Raw genomic sequence first — 21,753 nt, forward strand, 5'->3', positions numbered from 1 at the left:
ATAATAAGTCCTGGGGTTTGCTCAGAAATGCTAATCAGTATGTGGCAATACATGAAGGTAAATGTATCCGCTTACCTGCCAATACCTCCAGTAACAGAGTTGGGATATATCTGGATTATGATGCCGGGCGGATCTCTTTTTATGATCTGTGTGACCTGATCCGACACCTCCACACCTTCACCACCACCTTCACTGAGCCCCTCCATGCTGGGTTAGGTGTAGGGGGAGGTTGTATAATAAAGATATGTGGGGTAAATCCAAAGATGTGAAAAATCTGCCCAGGTTTAAGTGGTGGCAGTATACGCAAAAATAATCCTCATTACTGGTGCCAGTTTCTGCAATAATAACCCACAGCATTGGTGCCAGTTTCCGTAATAATAACCCTAAGTATTGGTGCCAGTTTCTGCAATAATAACCCCCAGCATTGGTGCCAGTTTCCGTAATAATAACCCTAAGTATTGGTGCCAGTTTCTGTAATAACAACACCCAGCATTGGTCCCAGTTTCCAAAAAAAACTAAATACCCAGCATTGCTTCAGTTTCTGCAATAATAATCCCCAGGATTGGTGTCAGTTTCAGTAATTATAGTCACCAGTATTGGTGTCAGTAGCAGCAATAATAACTTCCAATATCTGTACCAGTTTCTGCAATAATAACCCCAAGCGTCAGTGCTAATATCTGCAAAAACAATCCCCAGCATTGGTGCTAGTTTCTGCAACAATAGCCCCCAGCATTGGTGCCACTTTCAGTAATAATAACCCCCAGCATTGGTGCCACTTTCAGTAATAATAACCCCCAGCATTGGTGCCAGTTTCTGTAATAATAACCCACAGCATTGGTGCCAGTTTCCGTAATAATAACCCACAGCATTGGTGCCAGTTTCCGTAATAATAACCCACAGCATTGGTGCCAGTTTCCGTAATAATAACCCACAGCATTGGTGCCAGTTTCCGTAATAATAACCCACAGCATTGGTGCCAGTTTCCGTAATAATAACCCACAGCATTGGTGCCAGTTTCCACAATAATAACCCACAGCATTGGTGCCAGTTTCCAAAAAAAAAAAAAAATCCCCAGCATTGCTCCACTTTCTGCAATAATAACCCCCAGGATTGGTGTTATATTCCGAAATAATAGTCGCCCAGCATTGGTATCAGTAGCAGCAATAATAACCCCCAGCATCAGTGCCAATATCCGCAATAACAATCCCTAACTTTGGTACCAGTTTCTACGATAATAACCCCCAATATCTGTGCCAGCTTCCACAATAATACCCCTAGCATTGGTGTCAGTAGCAGCAATAATTACCCCCACCATGGTGGTCAGTGCTATCTAAACCCCCCTACATTGGTAACTTCCTAATCTTTCTTCATTGATGGTCAGTGGCAGTTCTATTTAAAACATCCCTCCCTAATGGTAGTCATTGGTGGTCTTTTATTATCACTTTTGTTCTGCATTAGTGGCCAGTGGCAGTGTTTATTAACCTCTTCATAAAGCAGCATGAAGGGGTTAACTACTACTGACACTGGCCAGTAATGAAGCACAAAGGGGTTAATTAATGCTGCGCCTGCCCCTTGAACCACCCTTCTCTCGCCCTAACCTCTCTATCTATCTATCTATCTATCTATCTATCTATCTATCTATCTATCTATCTATCTATCTATCTATCTATCTTTTAAATATGTTAACATTGAGTTTATTATATTGTGTGAAACAATACAAATAGTTTGAAAGAGATGAATATCGATGTAGAAATCAGGAAATATATGAAGAAATGATCCCGAGATTTACTAGTGAAAGAAAAAATGGGATTTATCACTAATATAATGATATTACTATAATAATGTATGATTACTAGAACTGGAATGTGTCCCCAATATAATGCCTCCCCATAGAATGGATCGCCAATAGAATTCTATTAGATCACCTTTATAATGTATCCTAAATTATTATTTCCTTATTGAATGGATCACCAATAGAACTCTATTGGATCACTTTTAAAATGTATCCTAATATAATGTGTCCCCATAGAATGGATCACCAATAATATTCTACTGGATCCCGTTTATAATTGAGCCAAATTTAATGTGTCCTCATAGAATGGGTCACCAATAGAATTCTATTGGATCACTTTTTAATGTATCCCAATATAATGTGTCCCTATAAAATGGATCACCAATAGAATTCTATTGGATTACGTTCATAATGTATCCTAATATAATGTGTTCCCAACTAAATGGATCACAAATAGAATTTTATTGGATCACTTTTATATTGTATCCTAATATAATGTGTCCCCATAGAATGGATCACCAATAGAATTCTATCGGATCCCTTTTATAATGGATCCAAACTTAATGTGTCCCCATAGAATGGATCACCAATAGAATTCTATCGGATCACTTTTATAATGGATCCTAATAGAATGTGTCCCCATTAGAATGGATCACCAATATAATTATATTGGATCACTTTTATATTGTATCCTAATATAATATTTCCCCATAGAATGGATCACCAATAGAATTCTATTGGATCCCTTTTATAATGGATCCAAATTTATTGTGTCCCCATAGATTGGATCACCTTTAAAATGTATCATAATATGATGTATCCCCATAGAATGGATCACCAATAGGATTCTATTGAATCCCATTTTCAATGGATCCAAATTTATTGTGTCCCCATAGAATGGATCACCAATAGAATCATATTGGATCCCTTTTATAATGGATCCAAACTTAATGTGTCCCCATAGAATGGATCACCAATAGAATTCTATCGGATCACTTTTATAATGGATCCTAATAGAATGTGTCCCCATTAGAATGGATCACCAATATAATTATATTGGATCACTTTTATATTGTATCCTAATATAATATTTCCCCATAGAATGGATCACCAATAGAATTCTATTGGATCCCTTTTATAATGGATCCAAATCTATTGTGTCCCCATAGATTGGATCACCTTTAAAATGTATCATAATATGATGTATCCCCATAGAATGGATCACCAATAGGATTCTATTGAATCCCATTTTCAATGGATCCAAATTTATTGTGTCCCCATAGAATGGATCACCTTTAAAATGTATCCTAATATGATGTATCCCCATAGAATGGGTCACCAATAGGATTCTATTGGATTACCTTTATAATGTATCCTAATATAATGTATCATTGTGATGTTATATCTTATAATCCATAGATGTGTCCTGGTGATGGGAGGAGAAATTAGGAATGAAGATGTTAATAAATAATAAAGTGAGTCAAATTTTTCCAAAGTTCTCTATTGTATTGAAGTTTTTTTCCACTACTATATCTCATAGCTTGCTTCTTCCATTGTCAAGGTTCTTAGAAAAGTCCTTCAGAAACCAGTGATTTCACCCTATTTATTTACTGCCTAGGAATCCCCAGCCATGTACACAAAGTGGCCGAGGATTATTAAAAAAAAATTGTAGGGTCCCCCCCAAATTCCAGGATTTTTTCTTGACAGTGGGAGTTGGAAATGGATTCGCACTGCTGGACAGAACGATGGACATCTAGATTTTGTGGGACTTTTTTTTTATTAAAAGCTGAGTGTTTTTTGAGTGGGTGAATAGGGGGTAGTAGCCCTTAGTCATTCTCATAGGGAAGGTAGTAGTAACTGAGTGCCCCATATAGTTAAAGGGCTTCCAGATTCTGATAAGTTCCCCACTGACAGACCATCACAACCACCATGCCATGAGTTGTGGGGAAGAGGCTCTTTCCTAAACGACATGGGGCAAGGTTTTTTCTGGGGGTTGGAAGTCTACCCTGGCAATCTACCTTCCCCAGTGTTGAGGGCATGTGGCCTAATATGGTGTGTGCTCCCCTTCCTGGCCTGCCTGATTCCATGTTCGGATAATGGTCTGGTGTAGATTTTTGGGGAGGAGCCCATACTTTTTTTTTTTTTCGCATGGGGGTTCCCCCTAAATCCTTTCACTTCCAGAGCCATTTTTATTTTTTTATTTTTTCAGATGTAAAAAATATTATTTTAGGCCTGAAGATTACTTCAAGCCCACAAAATATTATGCATTCTTTGAAAGCAGAGGTCCCAGAGAATAAAATGGTGGTAGTTACAATTTATGTCATACATTATTAGTGCAACATTTCATAACATGCAAACTTTCAGTAAAAAAAATACATTAAAATACATTTTGGGGCACACAAGCGCATTATAGTACCCATTTTTTGGTTAAATATAAACAAGAAAGCTTGTGCCAGGTAAATAGATACCCAAAAATGTAATGTCCTAAAATTGTGTGCACCCACAAAATGGCAACAAACTTCAGTACCCTAAATATTTCATAGGCAAAGTTTTAAAACCCCCTACGGGTGATCAGTTTAGAGTTAACCGTGAATAATAGGGAGGGTAGGAGTTAATTCTTTCCCAGTTCTCTGGTCTTTTGGCAGGATTTCGCTGGGCCCCACCCACTGATCACTGTGACATAAAAGAGGGACAGTGGTCCGGGGTGCATCGAAGGAGGGCGCATAATGTGCAAGCTTTGGTTTTAGTTCAAGTTTGGAAAGATGGCCTGGCAACCGTAAGGGAGTAAGATGGAGAGCAACACCCACAAGGAGCAGAATGATGTCACTCACTACTACCTGGATGTAAAGTCAACTTGGGGTTTCGCCTCGAAGACACTAGCTGCTGAAGACGGCCTCTCATGGAATGTGTAATTACATGGACACTACCTTTGCAGGTATGCCGGGGCAGCATATTACTTATTTATTACAGGTTTTTATATAATAGCGCTGTCAATTTATACAATGCATCACATATAAATTGTACATTCACATCAGCCTGAGTTAGGGTTGGGGATGTGGGAAAGAATCATGTCTTTGAATGTTGGACTTTTCACTTTTTCTAAGTAAAGTTTAGAAATCCTGATCCCACCTGGACTAAAGTTACTAAAGGAGTGTAATGTAAGTGACCGCCAACATCTCATGGTTCAGGTTACTAAGGTATTTGGTGTAAGAAGACAGCAGTCCACGAGTTAATACAGCGTTAAGATACAAGTGGTTACCTAGGGCAGTGGTCCTCAACTCTGGTCCTCAGGGCCCACTAACAGGTCAGATTTTAAGTATTACCTTGGGGAGATGCATACTAGAGTACTGCAATCACTGAGCAGAAAATTATATCACCTGGGATGTATTTCAGTTATCTTGCAAACCTGGCCTGTTAGTGGGCCCTGTAGGCCAGGGTTGAGGACCACTGACCTAGGGTAACGAAAGCCTTATGACCAGCCTTTCGGTATCGTGTGCCTGTTGCAGGTGGTATGGCCTTTAGCAATGAGGGGGATTTTGTCAGCATTCCATCCGTCAACGGTCTGTCTCCCAGAACAACGGGAACAGATTCGTGCTGCAGAGGTTCCCATCGTCTACAGAGGTACAGAAGTTCAAAAGTTAATTTAAGGTAACATGTGGAGCCCGTGCATGGTGGGTGGCGGTGCCCACACCGCTACTGGGAAACGCTGGACAGGTGAATGTGGACAAGGATCAGTGTGTGCCTTGTAAATGCAAGTTATGGTGAAAGTGTGCATCGTCACGGGACCAAAGAGTTAACTGGAGAACAGTTGCAGTGCAAATGCACGCAGTATACCTTGAAGCCCTCCTTAAGGTCAAGTATTCCCCCAAGGCAGCCTCAGCCTTGTCCCAGGGCATTGATGAAAACAGCACAAAAGTAAAGGTACCCCATGTGTAGCAAAGCAAACCTGTCACAGGTGCTTAGCGTAGCCCAGAAGAACCCACACCAGGGTAGGCCTTCTAAGTAACCCACACTTTGCACCCAACGAGGAGGGGAACATGGAGGAGGTACCACTCTCCTACCCTACCCCCCTACCCTACATGTGTAGCTCAATCAATGCTTTAGTATACAGGTGGAGAAGTTGGTTGGCTCTCCTGAAGAAGACTGGGCATTGGATGGAGTCCCAAAGGAGTTGGCTGACCCTCCTGGAGAAGATTGGACACAGAATGGAGTCCCAAAAGAGTTGGTTGACTTGGAGACAGACAGGGCCCACTCCGCTACTGGGGAATGGTAGTGGGAAACGCTGGACAGGTGTATGTGGAAAAGGCTCAGCATGTCCCTCCTAAGTGCCATCTGTGTCCCATCAGGGAGATTTGCCTTTACTTCCTGTTCCATACCTGAAACAAGAAGTGAGAGGAAATCTGCAAAATAACCACATGCGACCGCTTACAGCAAATATACATTGAGAGGGCAGCAGATGCAGGCTTGGCAACGTACATGAACATTGCTGGTTTGCTTTCGGGTTCGGGGCCCGCGTGCAAGCGCCACCTGCTGACCCTTGCTGAGTTCAATGGCAGCAGATTTCATCCAATGATTTTGGCTGCTGATTGGCTGTGTCCAATCAGTTAAAACACACAGAACTGTTTCTTCTCCCTGAAAAGCATACCTGTATAATGCTGTAGAAAGTTCCAATGGCTTATAGTTTCTATTTTATTATATGCTCCATCCACTCCTTTTGGGACCCACAATACCCTCCTCGTTAGCTACATTTGACGCTAGTGCGTTTTTCCCTTTCTACAGCATTATACAGGTATGTGTAAAACAATATATCATTCCCCTTATCAGGCTATGAGCTATACCCGTATGCACGTTTGTTTACCCCTTTAATTCTACGTATATATACCACGCTCTACAGCGTGGACCCCCACATATGACCATTGGTAGGCCCCTCTGGCTCTCTGGCTCATCGTTTCCCACATGTCCTGGTATGATTACATGCTGGATGGGTTGTATTTATTGACACCCAAACTTTATATATATAAAAAATTACTGTGTGTCTGTAATCTCACGATGTAGATAATGATGAATTCTTTCTGAAAGCATATCATGCTGTTTTCTTAAATATGTATGTTTACTACACAGAATACTTTACTATAACGCTCCAGATGAAGCTGATTATGGCGAAACATGTCGAGCAATGTGAATGTTTATATTGTGATAAACTGAATACAGCATCAACTGATCTGATTGGACAGCAGTCTCATCTTCTGTCACCCTTCGTTAAGATCTTCTTGATGTGAAGTATTTACCTATATTTAGTTTTCAAAACCCTCTGTCATATATAGTTGGATATTCTGTACTAAGCAAATGTCAACTAGACTGCTACAACAATGTATTTGGGCCTTGTTTAAGGTCAACTTTTAGAATCTATTGTACTCCCTGTTTTTTATATGAATCTATCAATAAAAATAGATTTTATAATTTTTGTGTGCCAAAAAATCCTTGCCTCCCAATCCTTCCTTATTTGAATACTGACAGTTTTTTTTAATCGGCACCGTTGGCAGTCGAGTAACCCGGAAGTGACGCCGTGATTCCGGGTTACTTCATCGGAGACCCGATCAAAGCAGAATCCGGCTTCGTTCCGGACTCCAACCAGCCGGCAGATGTGCGGCTGGTTGCTCCGGTCTCCTGGTGGGACGGGAGACCCAGGCAGAGCACTAGAAGGCGGCGGGAGGAGGGGGAAGTCCCCTCCCCGCTCTCTGTGATAACAGCCCAGCGGCTGCTGAGCCACATTGGTTGTTATCTTCTGAAAGCCGACCGCCAGCTCTAAAGAACGGTACCGGGGTGATGCCTGCAGCTGCATATCATCCCGGTACAACTGAAATGGATCAGACCAATCTTCTGGTGAGTATCTGCCCCCTTCCTGATTTGGCCTATGTAATCTGGTGCATGCACGAAAAGAACCACACTGAAACGTGTTCAGATAAATGATAGTTCCTTTATTGCTACTGGGTAAGTGGGGTTATATAGGTGAGCGGTTAGTGTCGCGGGCAAGTACGTCATAAGCATAGCGTTATCTGGATATTTGTAGCTTCTGATTGGTCATGTCCATGTAAGGTAAACTTCCTCCAGGATCTAGGTGTCATCATCTTGGGAGTAGTCCTGGATGGAGGCACCATCTTAGTTACACACGCTTCTTGGTAGCTTCAGAGGATTCCATACTCTTGGCTACCAGCAGGAGAGTATCTAGGGGCAGCATGCGATACTCTGGCCGGGCCATGATGAGGCCTTTTCTGAATGACTCTTTAAGGCCTGTCATGAAGGCCCATGACAGCATTTGGGAATGTATTTTGTTGTGCACGGTGAATCCTAAATCTGAAAAATCTTGTGACAACCTGGTATAAAACTTTTCTGCTGACTCTGTTTTATCCTGGAAAACATCCTGAATGCTGATGGCTTGGTCGGCCAGTCTTTCCCTTGCCCATTCGCGTAACTGTTCACAGAATTCCACACCGGAAGCAGTGGCGGCTGGTGTATACAGGGCGCAGGGGCGCCGGACGCATGGAGTACAATGGGATTTTTTTTTATTTGGCATCACCTGATTAGAGCCAGAGGCTCTAATAGGGCGAAGCAAAGGGTGGACCCGGGGCGCAGAGCAGTGCGTCCCGAGCCCCCCACCCATTGTGTGACAATAGCAAATGAAAATTCGCTATTGTCACACCGATCCTCCTCCTGGCCAATCAGGAAGCGCATCCGATACGCACTTCCTGATTGGCCGCATCGCCTTGCCATTGGCCGAGGAGGAGGCGGGACCCGAAGGACTCGTGGAGTCGCGCCGCCAGTCACCGGGACTCAGAAGAAGCCGCCCGCCGCCACTGCTGGAAGGACTCGTGGAGACTCGCCGCCCGCTGCTGCTCCAGGTAGGTAAGGGGGCACGCACGCTGATCTCTGCTTTGGGGGCATGTATGCTGGTCACTACATTGGGGGCACGCACGTTGATCTCTGCATTGGGGGCATGTACTCTGCATTGGGGGCATGTATGCTGGTCACTACATTGGGGGCACGCACGCTGATCTCTGCATTGGGGGCATGTATGCTGGTCACTACATTGGGGGCACGCACGCTGATCTCTGCATTGGGGGCATGTATGCTGGTCACTACATTTTGGGCATGTATGCTGGTCACTGCATTGGGGGCATGTATGCTGGTCACTGCATTGGAAGCATGTAAGCTGGTCACTGCATTGGGGGCATGTATGCTGGTCACTGCATTGGGGGCATGTACGCTGGTCACTGCATTGGGGGCATGTACGCTGATCTCTGCATTGGGAGCATGTACGCTGGTCACTGCATTGGGGGCATGTACGCTGGTCACTGCATTGGGGGCATGTACGCTGGTCACTGCATTGGGGGCATGTACGCTGATCTCTGCATTGGGGGAATGGTATGCTGGTCACTGCATTAAAGGGGGCATGTATGCTGGTCTCTGCATTTGGGGAATGGTATGCTGGTCACTACATTGAAGGGGGCATGTATGCTGGTCTCTGCATTGGGGGCATGTACGCTGATCTCTGCATTGAAGGGGGCATGTACGCTGGTCACTGCATTGAAGGGGGCATGTACGCTGGTCACTGCATTGAAGGGGACATGTACACTGGTCACTGCATTGAAAGGGGGCACGCTGGTCACTGTGCATTGAAAGGGGGCATGCTGGTCACTGTGCATTGAAAGGGGGCAAGCTGGTCACTGTGCATTAATAGGGGGCACGCTGGTCACTGTGCATTGAAAGGGGGCACGCTGGTCACTGTGCATTGAAAGGGGGCACGCTGGTCACTGTGCATTGAAAGGGGGCAAGCTGGTCTCTCTGCATTGAAAGGGGGCACGCTGGTCTCTCTGCATTGAAAGGGGGCACGCTGGTCTCTCTGCATTGAAAGGGGGCACACTATACCTTAATTACTAAAGGCCCCTTTCACACTTTTGCGACCTCAAAGTCATGCAATTTTTTACAGCATTTTTTGCCACAAAGCAATGCCTATTACATTTTTCTGTTTGCGCCCCCCCAAAAAATTTGAGCACCAGCCGCCACTGACCGGAAGTATCGGTACTATCATTGACAATACTTGCATCTTGCAAACTTCGTTCCATGATTTGCCAGTAGGCGTCCCCTGCCTTTATTTCCATGATTTGCCAGTAGGCGTCCCCTGCCTATAAACTGACTAGGTCTCTCCATGCTACTGAGTAGGTTTTTTGGATCTGGGCCAACCTTAGGTAAAAGGACATGGGTTGTATTTCTGGGTCTTGGCAGAGTGGTCACTAGAGTAGATGCTTGGGATGGAGTAAACGTGACATACATTACCAGGGCATCGGCCACTGGCCCAGGATTTGCTGTTGATGCCCATGGAACCGGGTAAGCCGGTGGGGTGGGGTCCCAAGTAATCAACTCTCCGTCTTGGGAATTGAGTAGGGAAGCTTCTGGTATGGACGCTGGGGGATATTGAGAGAGAGGATATGAGTGTAGACATCCGGTCTTGCCATTTTATCGGGGATTACCGGGGCTCCACCTGCTGCAGTGGTGGTATTTGGTCCTAATATGTTGGGCATGATAGGAGTCTGGGACAGTGGGGGAGGCATGTAATGGGTACTGTCCACCCTCAGGACTGGGTAGATGGAGGTTACGGGGCGTATAGGCCTTCTGGTATCCTGACTGGGTGTATCAAGGTGGCTGCCACCGGAAGAGGCCATCAAGGGCGTTTTAGTGGGCTAGGCCCGGCTCGGAAGCATGGGCAGTAAGGGGGCGTTTGCTGTTGGGCGGGGCTCAGTGGAGTGACAGGTGTTACAATCATCAGAGAGGTGGCTGGTTATTTTCAGTCAACACACATAATGGTTCATTCTTATCACTGCATTAATGATATACATACACCGTCTGTCTTCCCGTCTGCACTTCCTGCTCTATCCACTTTTCTCTGTGGATGGCCTTTGCCACATTATACAAAGCTTCCGCTGTTCTCAGTAGGTTGTTATCTGTCAGAACGCCTCGTTTTTCTTTCATTATTTTCTGCCATTCTTCTGGCTGTGGCCGGCCTCCACTCACGGTCATCCCACATACTTTTGCCAACTTTCCCAATTTCTTCACATGCTCAACTCCCTCTCTTTCTGCTACCAGGTCACATGCTAAAACACTCTTTTCTGGTTTAATTGGTTTCTGTCCCATCCTCTCTTCTCTTCCGTGGCCCTCCCAACAAGAACCCAAGATCTCTTACTCGCTCTTTCTATTCTTCCTCGCACTCCTCTAACTGCTCCTGGTGACAGGGACACCTCTCAACACTGTGGCCTTCCTACTTGGCCTCTCCCTCTATCTGTTGTATCGACTTCCCTATTTTTCCTTTGACCGGATAGTGAATGTTCAGGCGGAAGACTAAGACCTCAGGTCTTTCGGGCTTCAGAGGGTGGTGCCCTAACAGTTCCTGACTGTAGCCTAATTCTTTCACCTTCAACAGACCCCAGCCTCATGAATGCCAAACATCATTCCACATATACACTTAGGACATGACATATCAACCGACCACAAAAAGAGAGGGGAGGGTTTTCTGCGAGAAGAAGAAGTCTTTGCAGAGTCTCCGCGCCATCACCAACCGTGACGCACACAAGACACTTCCACCTAGCGACGCGCACACCACGCTGCCACGAACTGAGAATTTCCGTGTCAATTTAATATCCTCTGTACAGCACTCCTCCTCAGGTTCTCCCTCCTTTTCGAGACCAGATGGCACATTTACACAAACCCAAAACCGGGCAGCAGATAATCAGATATTTAAAATGACAGGTTCGAAAATTAGGCTCCAAGCATGTTATTACCTGTCTTTGGTGACCGTCGGCAGCCGTATGAGACACAGAAATAGACCAACGATGGAGACAGGTTGTACTGAGGTATCAGAATGTGTCTTACCATACTTCAGAGATGATCAGTGTGCCGGCTGGCTTCATTTATCGAACGAGTGTTTTTCTTTTATACAGTGTAAGTGCAATTTTATTTGTTAATAAAGTGTCTTAAAGGTTTTACACTATGGAGCGTCTATTTTCTTTGTGGATTCCTAATTGGCGGGTACCGTTTCCCTGAGTGCGGGCTGAGTACTATATGAACGGATCGAGTTTATTACCCTCCTTGTGGAGGCTCCACCTCTCAAAGTTCCTCTTATCTCCTCCATCCGTTGTGGGTGATTTCCAGGGTCGCAAAATTATCTGATTTATAGGATTGGCTCCAACACTTTCCTTTATATGGCAATTTGATCTTTTGTCTCTTGTATCTGGTAAGCAGAATTTACTTACGGTGGTGAATTGAAAACTGGCGGTGGAGGACATCACATCACATGTGATCATTATTTGAATGAATATTTCACATTTATCACCAGTTGTGTTTATATGAAGATCCATGATTTACATTCACAGTTTTTGGGACATTTTTTATTATTTATTTTTATTTAGACACACCATGCATGTTTGATTGATTTATTTCATTTATTCAATTTTCTTTATCTATCTGTATATTTATATATACTATTGATCACTCTTGATCACTATTTTAGCGCAACTTGTATTATTATTATTTTGTTTCTTGTGGTATCTCACTGGATGTTGCTGCTGTTCTTGGTTACAAGCACGGTTAAATACATTTTTCTATAGCCAGCTTTACCCGCCAGCAGTACCAGCCAGCTGTACCCACCAGCAGTACCAAAAGCAGTACCAGCCAGCATTTCACACCAGCAGTACCAGCCAGCATTTCACACCAGCAGTAACCATCAGCATTACCAGCCAGCAGTAAGTCACATGTGCTGGGGTGCAACTAGCTCCCAGCATATAACCGTAAATATCCCAGCATGTGCAGTGTTTCTGACTCCTACCACCATGACCACTTAAAATCACTGAAGTGGTCATGGTGGTAAGAGTGTTACTTTAATATCTCTCAGAATAAGTAAACCTCTGTATACTGATTCCATTTCATTTGATCATCCTCTGGTTGTGTTAAACTGGTGGTGGGGGTGGAGTGCCACCTCCCTGAAATTAGTTTTTGCAGGTCGTGTCTGTAAATGTGCTGGGACAGTGACCTCCGGCAGATTGTTTTGTAGAAAAGAACAATCGTTCCCTCTTTCGCCATCTTCTAAAGTAGGGAGGTGTGATTATCTTCACTACTGTGGAAAACACCTCCCCCCTCCATGCTGTGTTCTCTTCCATGTCAAATATCACTGATCAGGTCCAGCCTCCTCCCCTGTAGGAGGAAGTCACCCCTCCCAACTGCATTCTTCGCTCCTATCTTTCTCTTCCTGGTGTCAGCGATGGCGTCTGCAGACCTGATAGCTGAGTTGGAATGTTCCGTCTGTCTGAACATTTATACAGATCCTGTAATGCTGAGATGTGGACACGACTTCTGCCGGGCCTGTATTGATCGTGTGCTGGACTCACAGGAGAGGGCTGGAGATTACTTCTGTCCTGTGTGCCGAAAAAGGTTCAGGGGTCGTCCTGCACTGCAGCGGAACATTACTCTACGTAACATAGTGGAGAATTTCCTGTCTGCTCCGCCAGATCAGGAGGAGTCTGGGGTCTTCTGTACTCACTGTGTGGACTCTCCTGTACCTGCTGTTAGATCCTGTCTACACTGTGAGGTTTCTCTGTGTGATAAACACCTGAGAGTCCACAAAAAGTCCCCAGAACACATCTTATGTGACCCCACCTTGTCCATGGAGAGCAGGAAATGCTCCGTCCATAAGAAGATCCTGGAGTATTACTGCACTAAGGATGATACCTGTATCTGTGTGTCCTGCCGTTTGGCTGGAGAACATCGAGGACACCAGGTGAAGTCACTGGATTGGGCTTTGGAGATGAAGAAGGAGAAACTGAGGAATGTTCTGCAGAAACTTCTGACAAAGAGAGAGGAGACGGAGAAAAGGGTCCAGAGTCTGCAGGAACAGAAGAGGAAAGTAGACGAAAAAGCAGCTGGTGACCCCGAGAAAGTCCCTGACCTGTTTAGAGATCTCAGGAAACATCTGGATGACCTGGAGAAGAGATTCCAGGATGGGATTTGCAGGTGGGCACAGGGGGTCTCCACCTGCATGTCAGAAATGATCCGGGATCTGGAAATAAAGAAGGAGGAGCTGTCCAAGAAGATGCGTCACATTGAGGAGCTGTGTAACATGACGGATCCACTGACTGTCTTACAGGAATCAGACACAGGTGACTTGTGTGATACTGAGGATGGAGATAATGAGGACAGAGAGAGACATGAGAAGCTCCTCCATGATGGAGGGGGTCTGGATATGACTGGGATATCGCGCGGATTACGCGCATTGTCTGATATAATAACACGAGTAAATGTAGACTTCTATATACAGGGAGCTGCAGACATATTACTGGATGTAAACACAGTTCAAAATAATCTACTTATATCAGATGACAGGAAAACCGCATCCTGGTCAGATATCAACCAGAAGCGCCCCAAAACTCCAGAGAGATTTTTTGGTTATGCTCAGGTGATCAGCAGTCAGAGTTTCTCCTTAGGGAGACATTACTGGGACTTGGATGTCGGAGGATCAGCTCAATGGATAGTCGGAATGTGTTACCCCAGTATAGACAGGAGAGGAGATCAGTCACTTATTGGATGGAATAACAAGTCCTGGACTTTGGTCAAAAAAGATAATCAGTATTTGACGGTACATGGCTGTAGAGGGATCCGCTTACCTGGTAATCTAACCAGTAACAGAGTCAGGATATATTTGGATTATGAGGCCGGGCGGATCTCCTTTTATGATCTGTGTGACCCGATCCGACACCTCCACACCTTCACCACCACCTTCACTGAGCCCCTCCATGCTGGGTTATGGGTATGGACTGGTGGTATAATAAAGATATGTGGGGGGAATCAGAAGATGTGAGAAATCTGCCCAGAGACTGGTGAAATATTCAACCAATTAGATAGGGCAGTGGGAGGGGTTTTGGTTAGTATCTTGCATGTTCTTCTATAAATAAAAATAAGTGAGATTTCCTGTAAGGTCCCTGATATATTTTTACACAACGCCCTATTTTTCTATCTATCTAACACTATATTCTGTAGACGGTCTCATTAACTATCATTGATAACAGTTACAATAAGTTTGTTCTATTGATTATGTTATTGTGTGAATAAATAGAAATGAATATTAGATCTACAAATAGATAAAAAAAGATGAAAAAGATGTAAAAATCTCAGAAATATGAAAAAACGAACTTGAGATTTATTAGTGAAAAAAAAAAAGGGAATTATCCCTATAAATAATATATGATTACAAGTACTGGAATGGGACCCCAATATAACATGTCCCCAAAAGATGGATCACCAATAGAATTCTATTGGATCACTTTTATAATGTATCCAAATATAATGTGTCCTCATATAATGGATCACCAATACAGTAGAATTCTATTGGATTACTGTTATAATGTATCCCCAATATGATGTGTCCCCATAGAATGGATCACCAATAGAATTCTTCTGGATCACTTTTATAATGGATCCTAGTATAATTTGTCCCCAAAGAATGAATCACCAATAGAATTCTATTGGATCACTCTTATAATGTATCCCCAATATAATGTGTCCCCATAGAATGGATCGCCAATAGAATTCTTCTGGATCACTTTTATAATGGACCCTAGTATAATGTGTCCCCAAAGAATGAATCACCAATAGAATTGTATGGGATCACTTTTATAATAGATCCTGATATAATGTGTCCCCATAGAAATGATCACCAATATAATTCTACTGGATCACTTTTATAATGAATCCTAATATAATGTATCATTGTGATGGTGTATCTTATAATCACTAGATGTGTCCTGGTGATGGGAGGAGAAATTAGGAAAGAAGATGTTAAAGTGGTTGTAAAGGCAGAAGGTACATTCTATGCATTAAGATAAAAAGCCTTCTGTGTGTAGAAGCCCCCCTTATACTTACCTGAGCCCATCTCTATCCAGCAATGTTGCAGGAGTGGCTCAGCTGCCCAAAACTCCCCTCCTCATTGGCTGAGATAGCAGCGTGGCAAGATTGGCTCCCACTGCTGTCAATCAAAGTCAGTCAGCCAATCACGAAAGAGAAGGGGCAAGTCGCGGCTCCGCGTCTGAATGGACACATGAAGCTGTGACTCAGCTCAGGTTCCCCCATAGAAAGTACGTATAACTGCGGCGGGCGGTCCCGAAGTGGCAGCGACGTGCCCCAAGCCAGTCGCACGCCTGCTGCTAGGGGGCACACTCCCGCCCCCACTCGTCAGCTGGGACTCTGATGCACTGTGTTTTGAAAACCGATTGCGGGGTGTCGTTAACCTAACATACACTCCACAATCTGTTTGCATGGATGGGTTGCTATTTAGATGCAGTCCGCATTTAGTGTGAACCCAGGCTAAGAGATAACAGGTAATTTTAGGGTACATTAAAAATATATTACCAAATTTTTGGGTAAAATGTAAAAGATGAGTTTGTGTCAAGTAAATAAATACCCAACATGTCAAACCTTAAGACTATGCATGCCCGAAAATAGCAACACATTTCAGTACCCTATATTTTCCATAGGCAAAGCTATTAAAGATCATAGAGGTCATCAGTTCAGAGTTAACCATGAATAATGATCCTATAACTATTTCTCTCATTCCAGTGTGCAGGGTGATATATTACACGTGTAGTAAAATCAAGGTTTTTGTTCACAGGCGCCCCCAAAATGTGTATGTAGTTTCTTATGGTATTGGTGGGATAGGGATGACATCAGTAGCAGTGGTGGTAGTGGGGATAGGGATGACATCAGTAGCAGTGGTGGTAGTGGGGATAGGGATGACATCAGTAGCAGTGGTGGTAGTGGGGATAGGGATGACATCAGCAGCAGTGGTGGTAGTGGGGATAGGGATGACATCAGTAGTGGTGGTAGGATAGGGATGACATCAGTGGCAGTGGTGGTGGGGATAGGGATGACATCAGTAGCAGTGGGAATAGGAATGACATCAGTGGCAGTGGGAATAGGAATGACATCAGTGGCAGTGGTAGTGGGAATTGGGATGACATCAGTGGCAGTGGTAGTGGGGATTGGGATGACATCAGTGGCAGTGGTGGTGGGGATAGGGGTGACATCAGTGGTGGTGGGGGATAGGGGTGACATCAGTGGCAGTGGTGGTGGGGATAGGGGTGACATCAGTGGCAGTGGTGGTGGGGATAGGGGTGACATCAGTGGTGGTGGGGATAGGGGTGGCAGTGGTGGGGATAGGGGTTACATCAGTGGCAGTGGGAATAGGAATGACATCAGTGGTAGTGGGGATTGGGATGACATCAGTGGCAGTGGTGGGGATAGGGATGACATCAGTGGCAGTGATGGGTGGGGATAGGAATGACAATGTCCACTGCCACTGATGTCATCCCTATCCTCATTACCACTGCCACTAATGTCATCCCTATCCCCACCACCACCGCTACTGATGTCATCCCTATCCCCCCCATCACCGCTGCCTCATGGGAGGGGGGGAGATCAGACAGAGGGATGGCGGTGGGAGGGATGGGATCAGGCAGAAGGATGGCAGTGGGAGGGATGGGATCCGGCAGAGGGATGGCGGTGGGAGAGATGGGATCAGGCAGAGGGATGGTGGTGGGAGAGATGGGATCAGGCAGAGGGATGGTGCTGGGAGGGATGGGATCAGGCAGAGGGATGGAGGTGGGAGAGATGGGATCAGGCAGAGGGATGGCGGTGGGAGAGATGGGATCAGGCAGGGGGATGGTGGTGGGAGAGATGGGATCAGGCAGAGGGATGGCGGTGGGAGAGATGGGATCAGGCAGGGGGATGGCGGTGGGAGAGAGGGGATGAGGCAGTGGGATGGCGGTGGGAGGGATGGGATCAGGCAGAGGGATGGAGGTGGGAGAGATGGGATCAGGCAGAGGGATAGCGGTGGGAGAGATGGGATGAGGCAGGGGGATGGCGGTGGGAGAGATGGGATCAGGCAGAGGGATGGCGGTGGGAACGATGGGATCAGGCAGGGGGGTGGCGGTGGGAGAGAGGCGATGAGGCAGTGGGATGGCGGTGGGAGGGATGGGATCAGGCAGAGGGATGGAGGTGGGAGAGATGGGATCAGGCAGAGGGATGTTGGTGGGAGAGATGGGATGAGGCAGAGGGATGGCGGTGGGAGAGATGGTGGGATCCAGCAGAGGGATGGCGGTGGGAGGGATGGGATCAGGCAGAGGGATGGAGGTGGGAGAGATGGGATCAGGCATAGGGATGGCGGTGGGAGAGATGGTGGGATCCAGCAGAGGGATGGTGGGATCCAGCAGAGGGATGGCAGTGGGAGGGATGGTGGGATCCAGCAGAGGGATGGCGGTGGGAGGGATGATGGGATCCAGCAGAGGAATGGCGGTGGGAGGGATGGTGGGATCCAGGAGAGGAATGGCGGTGTGAGGGATGGTGGGATCCAGGAGAGGGATGGTGGTGGGAGGGATGGTGGGATCCAGGAGAGGGATGATGGTGGGATCCAGCAGAGGGATGGCGGTGGGAGGGATGGGTGGGAACCAGGAGAGGGATGGTGGTGGGAGGGATGGGTGGTGTCCAGGAGAGGGATGGCGGTGGGAGGGATGGTGGGATCCAGCAGAGGGATGGCGGTGGGAGGGATGGTGGGATCCAGCAGAGGGATGGCGGTGGGAGGGATGGTGGGATCCAGCAAAGGGATGGCGGTGGGAGGGATGGTGGGATCCAGCAGAGGGATGGCGGTGGGAGGGATGGTGGGATCCAGGAGAGGGATGGCGGTGGGAGGGATGGTGGGATCCAGCAGAGGGATGGCGGTGGGAGGGATGGTGGGATCCAGCAGAGGGATGGCGGTGGGAGGGATGGTGGGATCCAGGAGAGGGATGGTGGGATCCAGCAGAGGGATGGCGGTGGGAGGGATGGTGGGATCCAGGAGAGGGATGGCGGTAGGAGGGATGGTGAGATCCAGCAGAGGGATGGCGGTGGGAGGGATGGTGGGATCCAGGAGAGGGATGGCAGTGGGAGGGATTGTGGGATCCAGCAGAGGGATGGCGGTGGGAGGGATGGTGGGATCCAGCAGAGGGATGGTGGGATCCAGGAGAGGGATGGTGGTGGGAGGGATTGTGGGATCCAGCAGAGGGATGGCGGTGGGAGGAATGGTGGGATCCAGCAGAGGGATGGCGGTGGGAGGGATGGTGGGATCCAGCAGAGGGATGGCGAAGGGAGGGATGGTGGGATCCAGCAGAGGGATGGCGGTGGGAGGGATGGTGGGATCCAGCAGAGGGATGGCGGTGGGAGGGATGGTGGGATCCTTCTATGTAGGAACACAGGTCTCTATGGTCATTTCACAAGCCACGCCCCCATACAGTTAGAAACACGCCCCTAGGAACACATTTAACCCCTTGATCACCCACTGTGTTAACCCCTTCCCTGCCAGTGTCATTATTACAGTAACAGTGCATATTTTTAGCACTGATTACTGTAGTAATGTCACTGACATTACTACAGTAAGTGTCAAAAATTGTCAGAAATGTCAGTTAGGAGTCCGATCTGTCCACGGCAATGTCGCAGTCCCACTAAAAATCACAGATCGCCACCATTACTAGTAAAAAAAAACAATTTTAAATGACATAAATCTTTCCCGTAGTTAGACGCGATAACTTTGCGCAAACCAATCAAAATACGCTTATTGTGATTTTATTTTTACTAAAAATATGTAGCAGAAAACAAATTGGCCTAAAATGTTAAAAAAAATTTGATTTTTAATTTTTTTTTTTGGGAATGTCTTATAGCAGAATTTGAAAATTATTGTTTTTTTTTTTCTAGAATTGTTGCGCTTTTTTGTTTATAGCGCAAAAAATAAAAATCACACAGGTGATCAAATACCACCAAAAGAAAGCTCTGTTTGTGGGAAAAAAAGGACATCAATTTTATTTAAGTACAGCGTCGCACAACTGCGCAATTGTCCATTAAAGTAACGCAGTGCCGAATCGCAAAAAATGGCCTGGTCATTAAGGGGGGGGGGGGGGGGGGAATCTTCCGGTCCAGAACTGGTTAAAGGATAAGTTCACCTTTTTGTAAAAAAAAAAAAAAAAAAATTAATAAATAAATAAAATTAAAAAAAAGTGAATAAATGCACATCTCTTTGCAGGTTAAAAAAAAAAAAAAAAGGGCATATATATATATATATATATATATATATATATATATTTTTTTTTACTAGGGGCCTGCAAAGCCTTGCACCCGCAATCAGCAGATTATGGGCGTATTGCAGGACTCCTAAAAGACAAGAAAAAAACTCACGGGCTGTCAGATAACAATCAACTAACCAATCAATTAAGCCAGAGAGCTACTGCCACCACCCCATTGTGTTCCCACACTTCTAACAAGACAAGAGAAAATGATGCTGCACTACTACCTAAGTAATAAAAAGTGATAATAAACACACTACAGGGGTGGTGCCCCTCCCCTGCTCCAAGTGGTGCCCCCCCCCCTCCAAGTGAAATAAACAAAACCAATAACAATCCTCACAGGTAAACGTGTAAACTAAATAAAAATAACAAATTGATCATCCATCAATCTTTCGGGCAAAAATAGGCAAAAATCGTACAAATATATAACAAAGAGGTATAAAAAAAAAATGCAAAATAAGAATAAGCACCAATTCACGCTACAGCAATGTCAGACATCGCATGTGATGCGCACCACACTGCTCTGCAAATCACATGCGATGTCTGTGCGATGCAAATTCAGCCATACAGATTGTATCACTGAATTCACATCGCATTTGGGCCAAAGTCCCAGTGGACCCATTTTTTTGGGTTCCCCCCAGAATTGGATCGTATGGGTGTTCACATCTATGGGATCCGATTCATGTCCGAATTGACAGTTCACACTGCGATATGCGAACTGACCTGGGGGTGTCGTTAACTTTCTATTGACACCCCCCAGCAATTTGCATATGGCGGTGTAAACTGCTTGCGAGTCGTGTGCGATTAGGGAACCCGCAGGGGATTCACAGGGTTCCCGCATCACTAAGGCAAGAAGGAAGAAGTGATATACTTAGATTGCAAGCTCTAAGAAGCAGGGCCCTCTGATTCCCATTGTATTAAAGTTTATTGTATTTGTACTGTCTACCCTCAAGTTGTAAAGCGATGCGTAAACTGTCAGCGCTATATAAATCCTATATAATAATATACCCGTGTATATCTAAACACTAATAAGTGCAAAATTTTAAAAAACTTACAATAAACGCTCTCCAGGGGTGCCAACACATAGTAGCCAAACTGGTAAAAACAATGCACAGTGATGTCATGAAATGAGGAAAAATAAAGTGAATATCTGTGTATAACAAATGGAAAAATAGACAATAAAAACCCTCCAGGGGTGCCAACAACTAATAGGAAAACTGGTAAAAGCAATGCACAGTGGTGTCATGAAATTGGTGAAAGCAATGCACAGTGGGTGTAATGAGGAAAAATTTGGTCAATATCTGTGTGTAACAATAGAAAAAGAAAAAAAACAGTAAAAAAAAACAAAACAAAAAAAAAAAAAAAAACAGTAAACACCCTCCAGGGGTGCCAACACCTAAATATAAATTAGGTACAATGCACAGTGGTGTAATGAAATTGGTAAAAGCAATGCACAGTGATGTAATGAAATGAGGTAAAATAAAGTGAATATCTGTGTATAATTAATGGAAAAAAAGAAAAATAAACAACCTCCAGGGGTGCCAATGACTAATAGCAAAAATGGTAAAAGCAATGCACAGTGATGTAATGAGGAATAATTCAGTCAATAACTGTGTGTAACAAATAAATAAAAAAAAAAAAGCAGTAAACACCCTTCAGGGGTGCCAACACCTAAATAGAAATTAGATACAAGCAATGCACAGTGGTGTAATGAAATTAGATATAATAATGCACAGTGATGTAATGAGGAAAAATGAAGTCAATATCTGTTTGTAA

The 21,753-nt window shown here is 45.1% G+C and overlaps 2 protein-coding genes across 2 annotated transcripts in view; both read left to right on the forward strand.

Annotated features, from left to right (window-relative positions):
• Positions 1–21,753, forward strand: part of LOC309553061 (uncharacterized protein) — a 149,358-nt gene that overhangs the window by 42,923 nt on the left and 84,682 nt on the right. The window lies entirely within an intron of this gene.
• On the forward strand, positions 13,089–14,710 carry LOC309554007 (E3 ubiquitin-protein ligase TRIM39-like). The gene has a single exon (XM_082255529.1). It carries the CDS (start codon positions 13,101–13,103, stop codon positions 14,691–14,693), a length of 1,593 nt encoding a protein of 530 aa, XP_082111655.1. The 5' UTR covers positions 13,089–13,100; the 3' UTR covers positions 14,694–14,710.

This window comes from Pelophylax lessonae (assembly GCF_965119305.1).
Source record: "Pelophylax lessonae genome assembly, chromosome: 4".
NCBI lineage: Eukaryota > Metazoa > Chordata > Amphibia > Anura > Ranidae > Pelophylax > Pelophylax lessonae.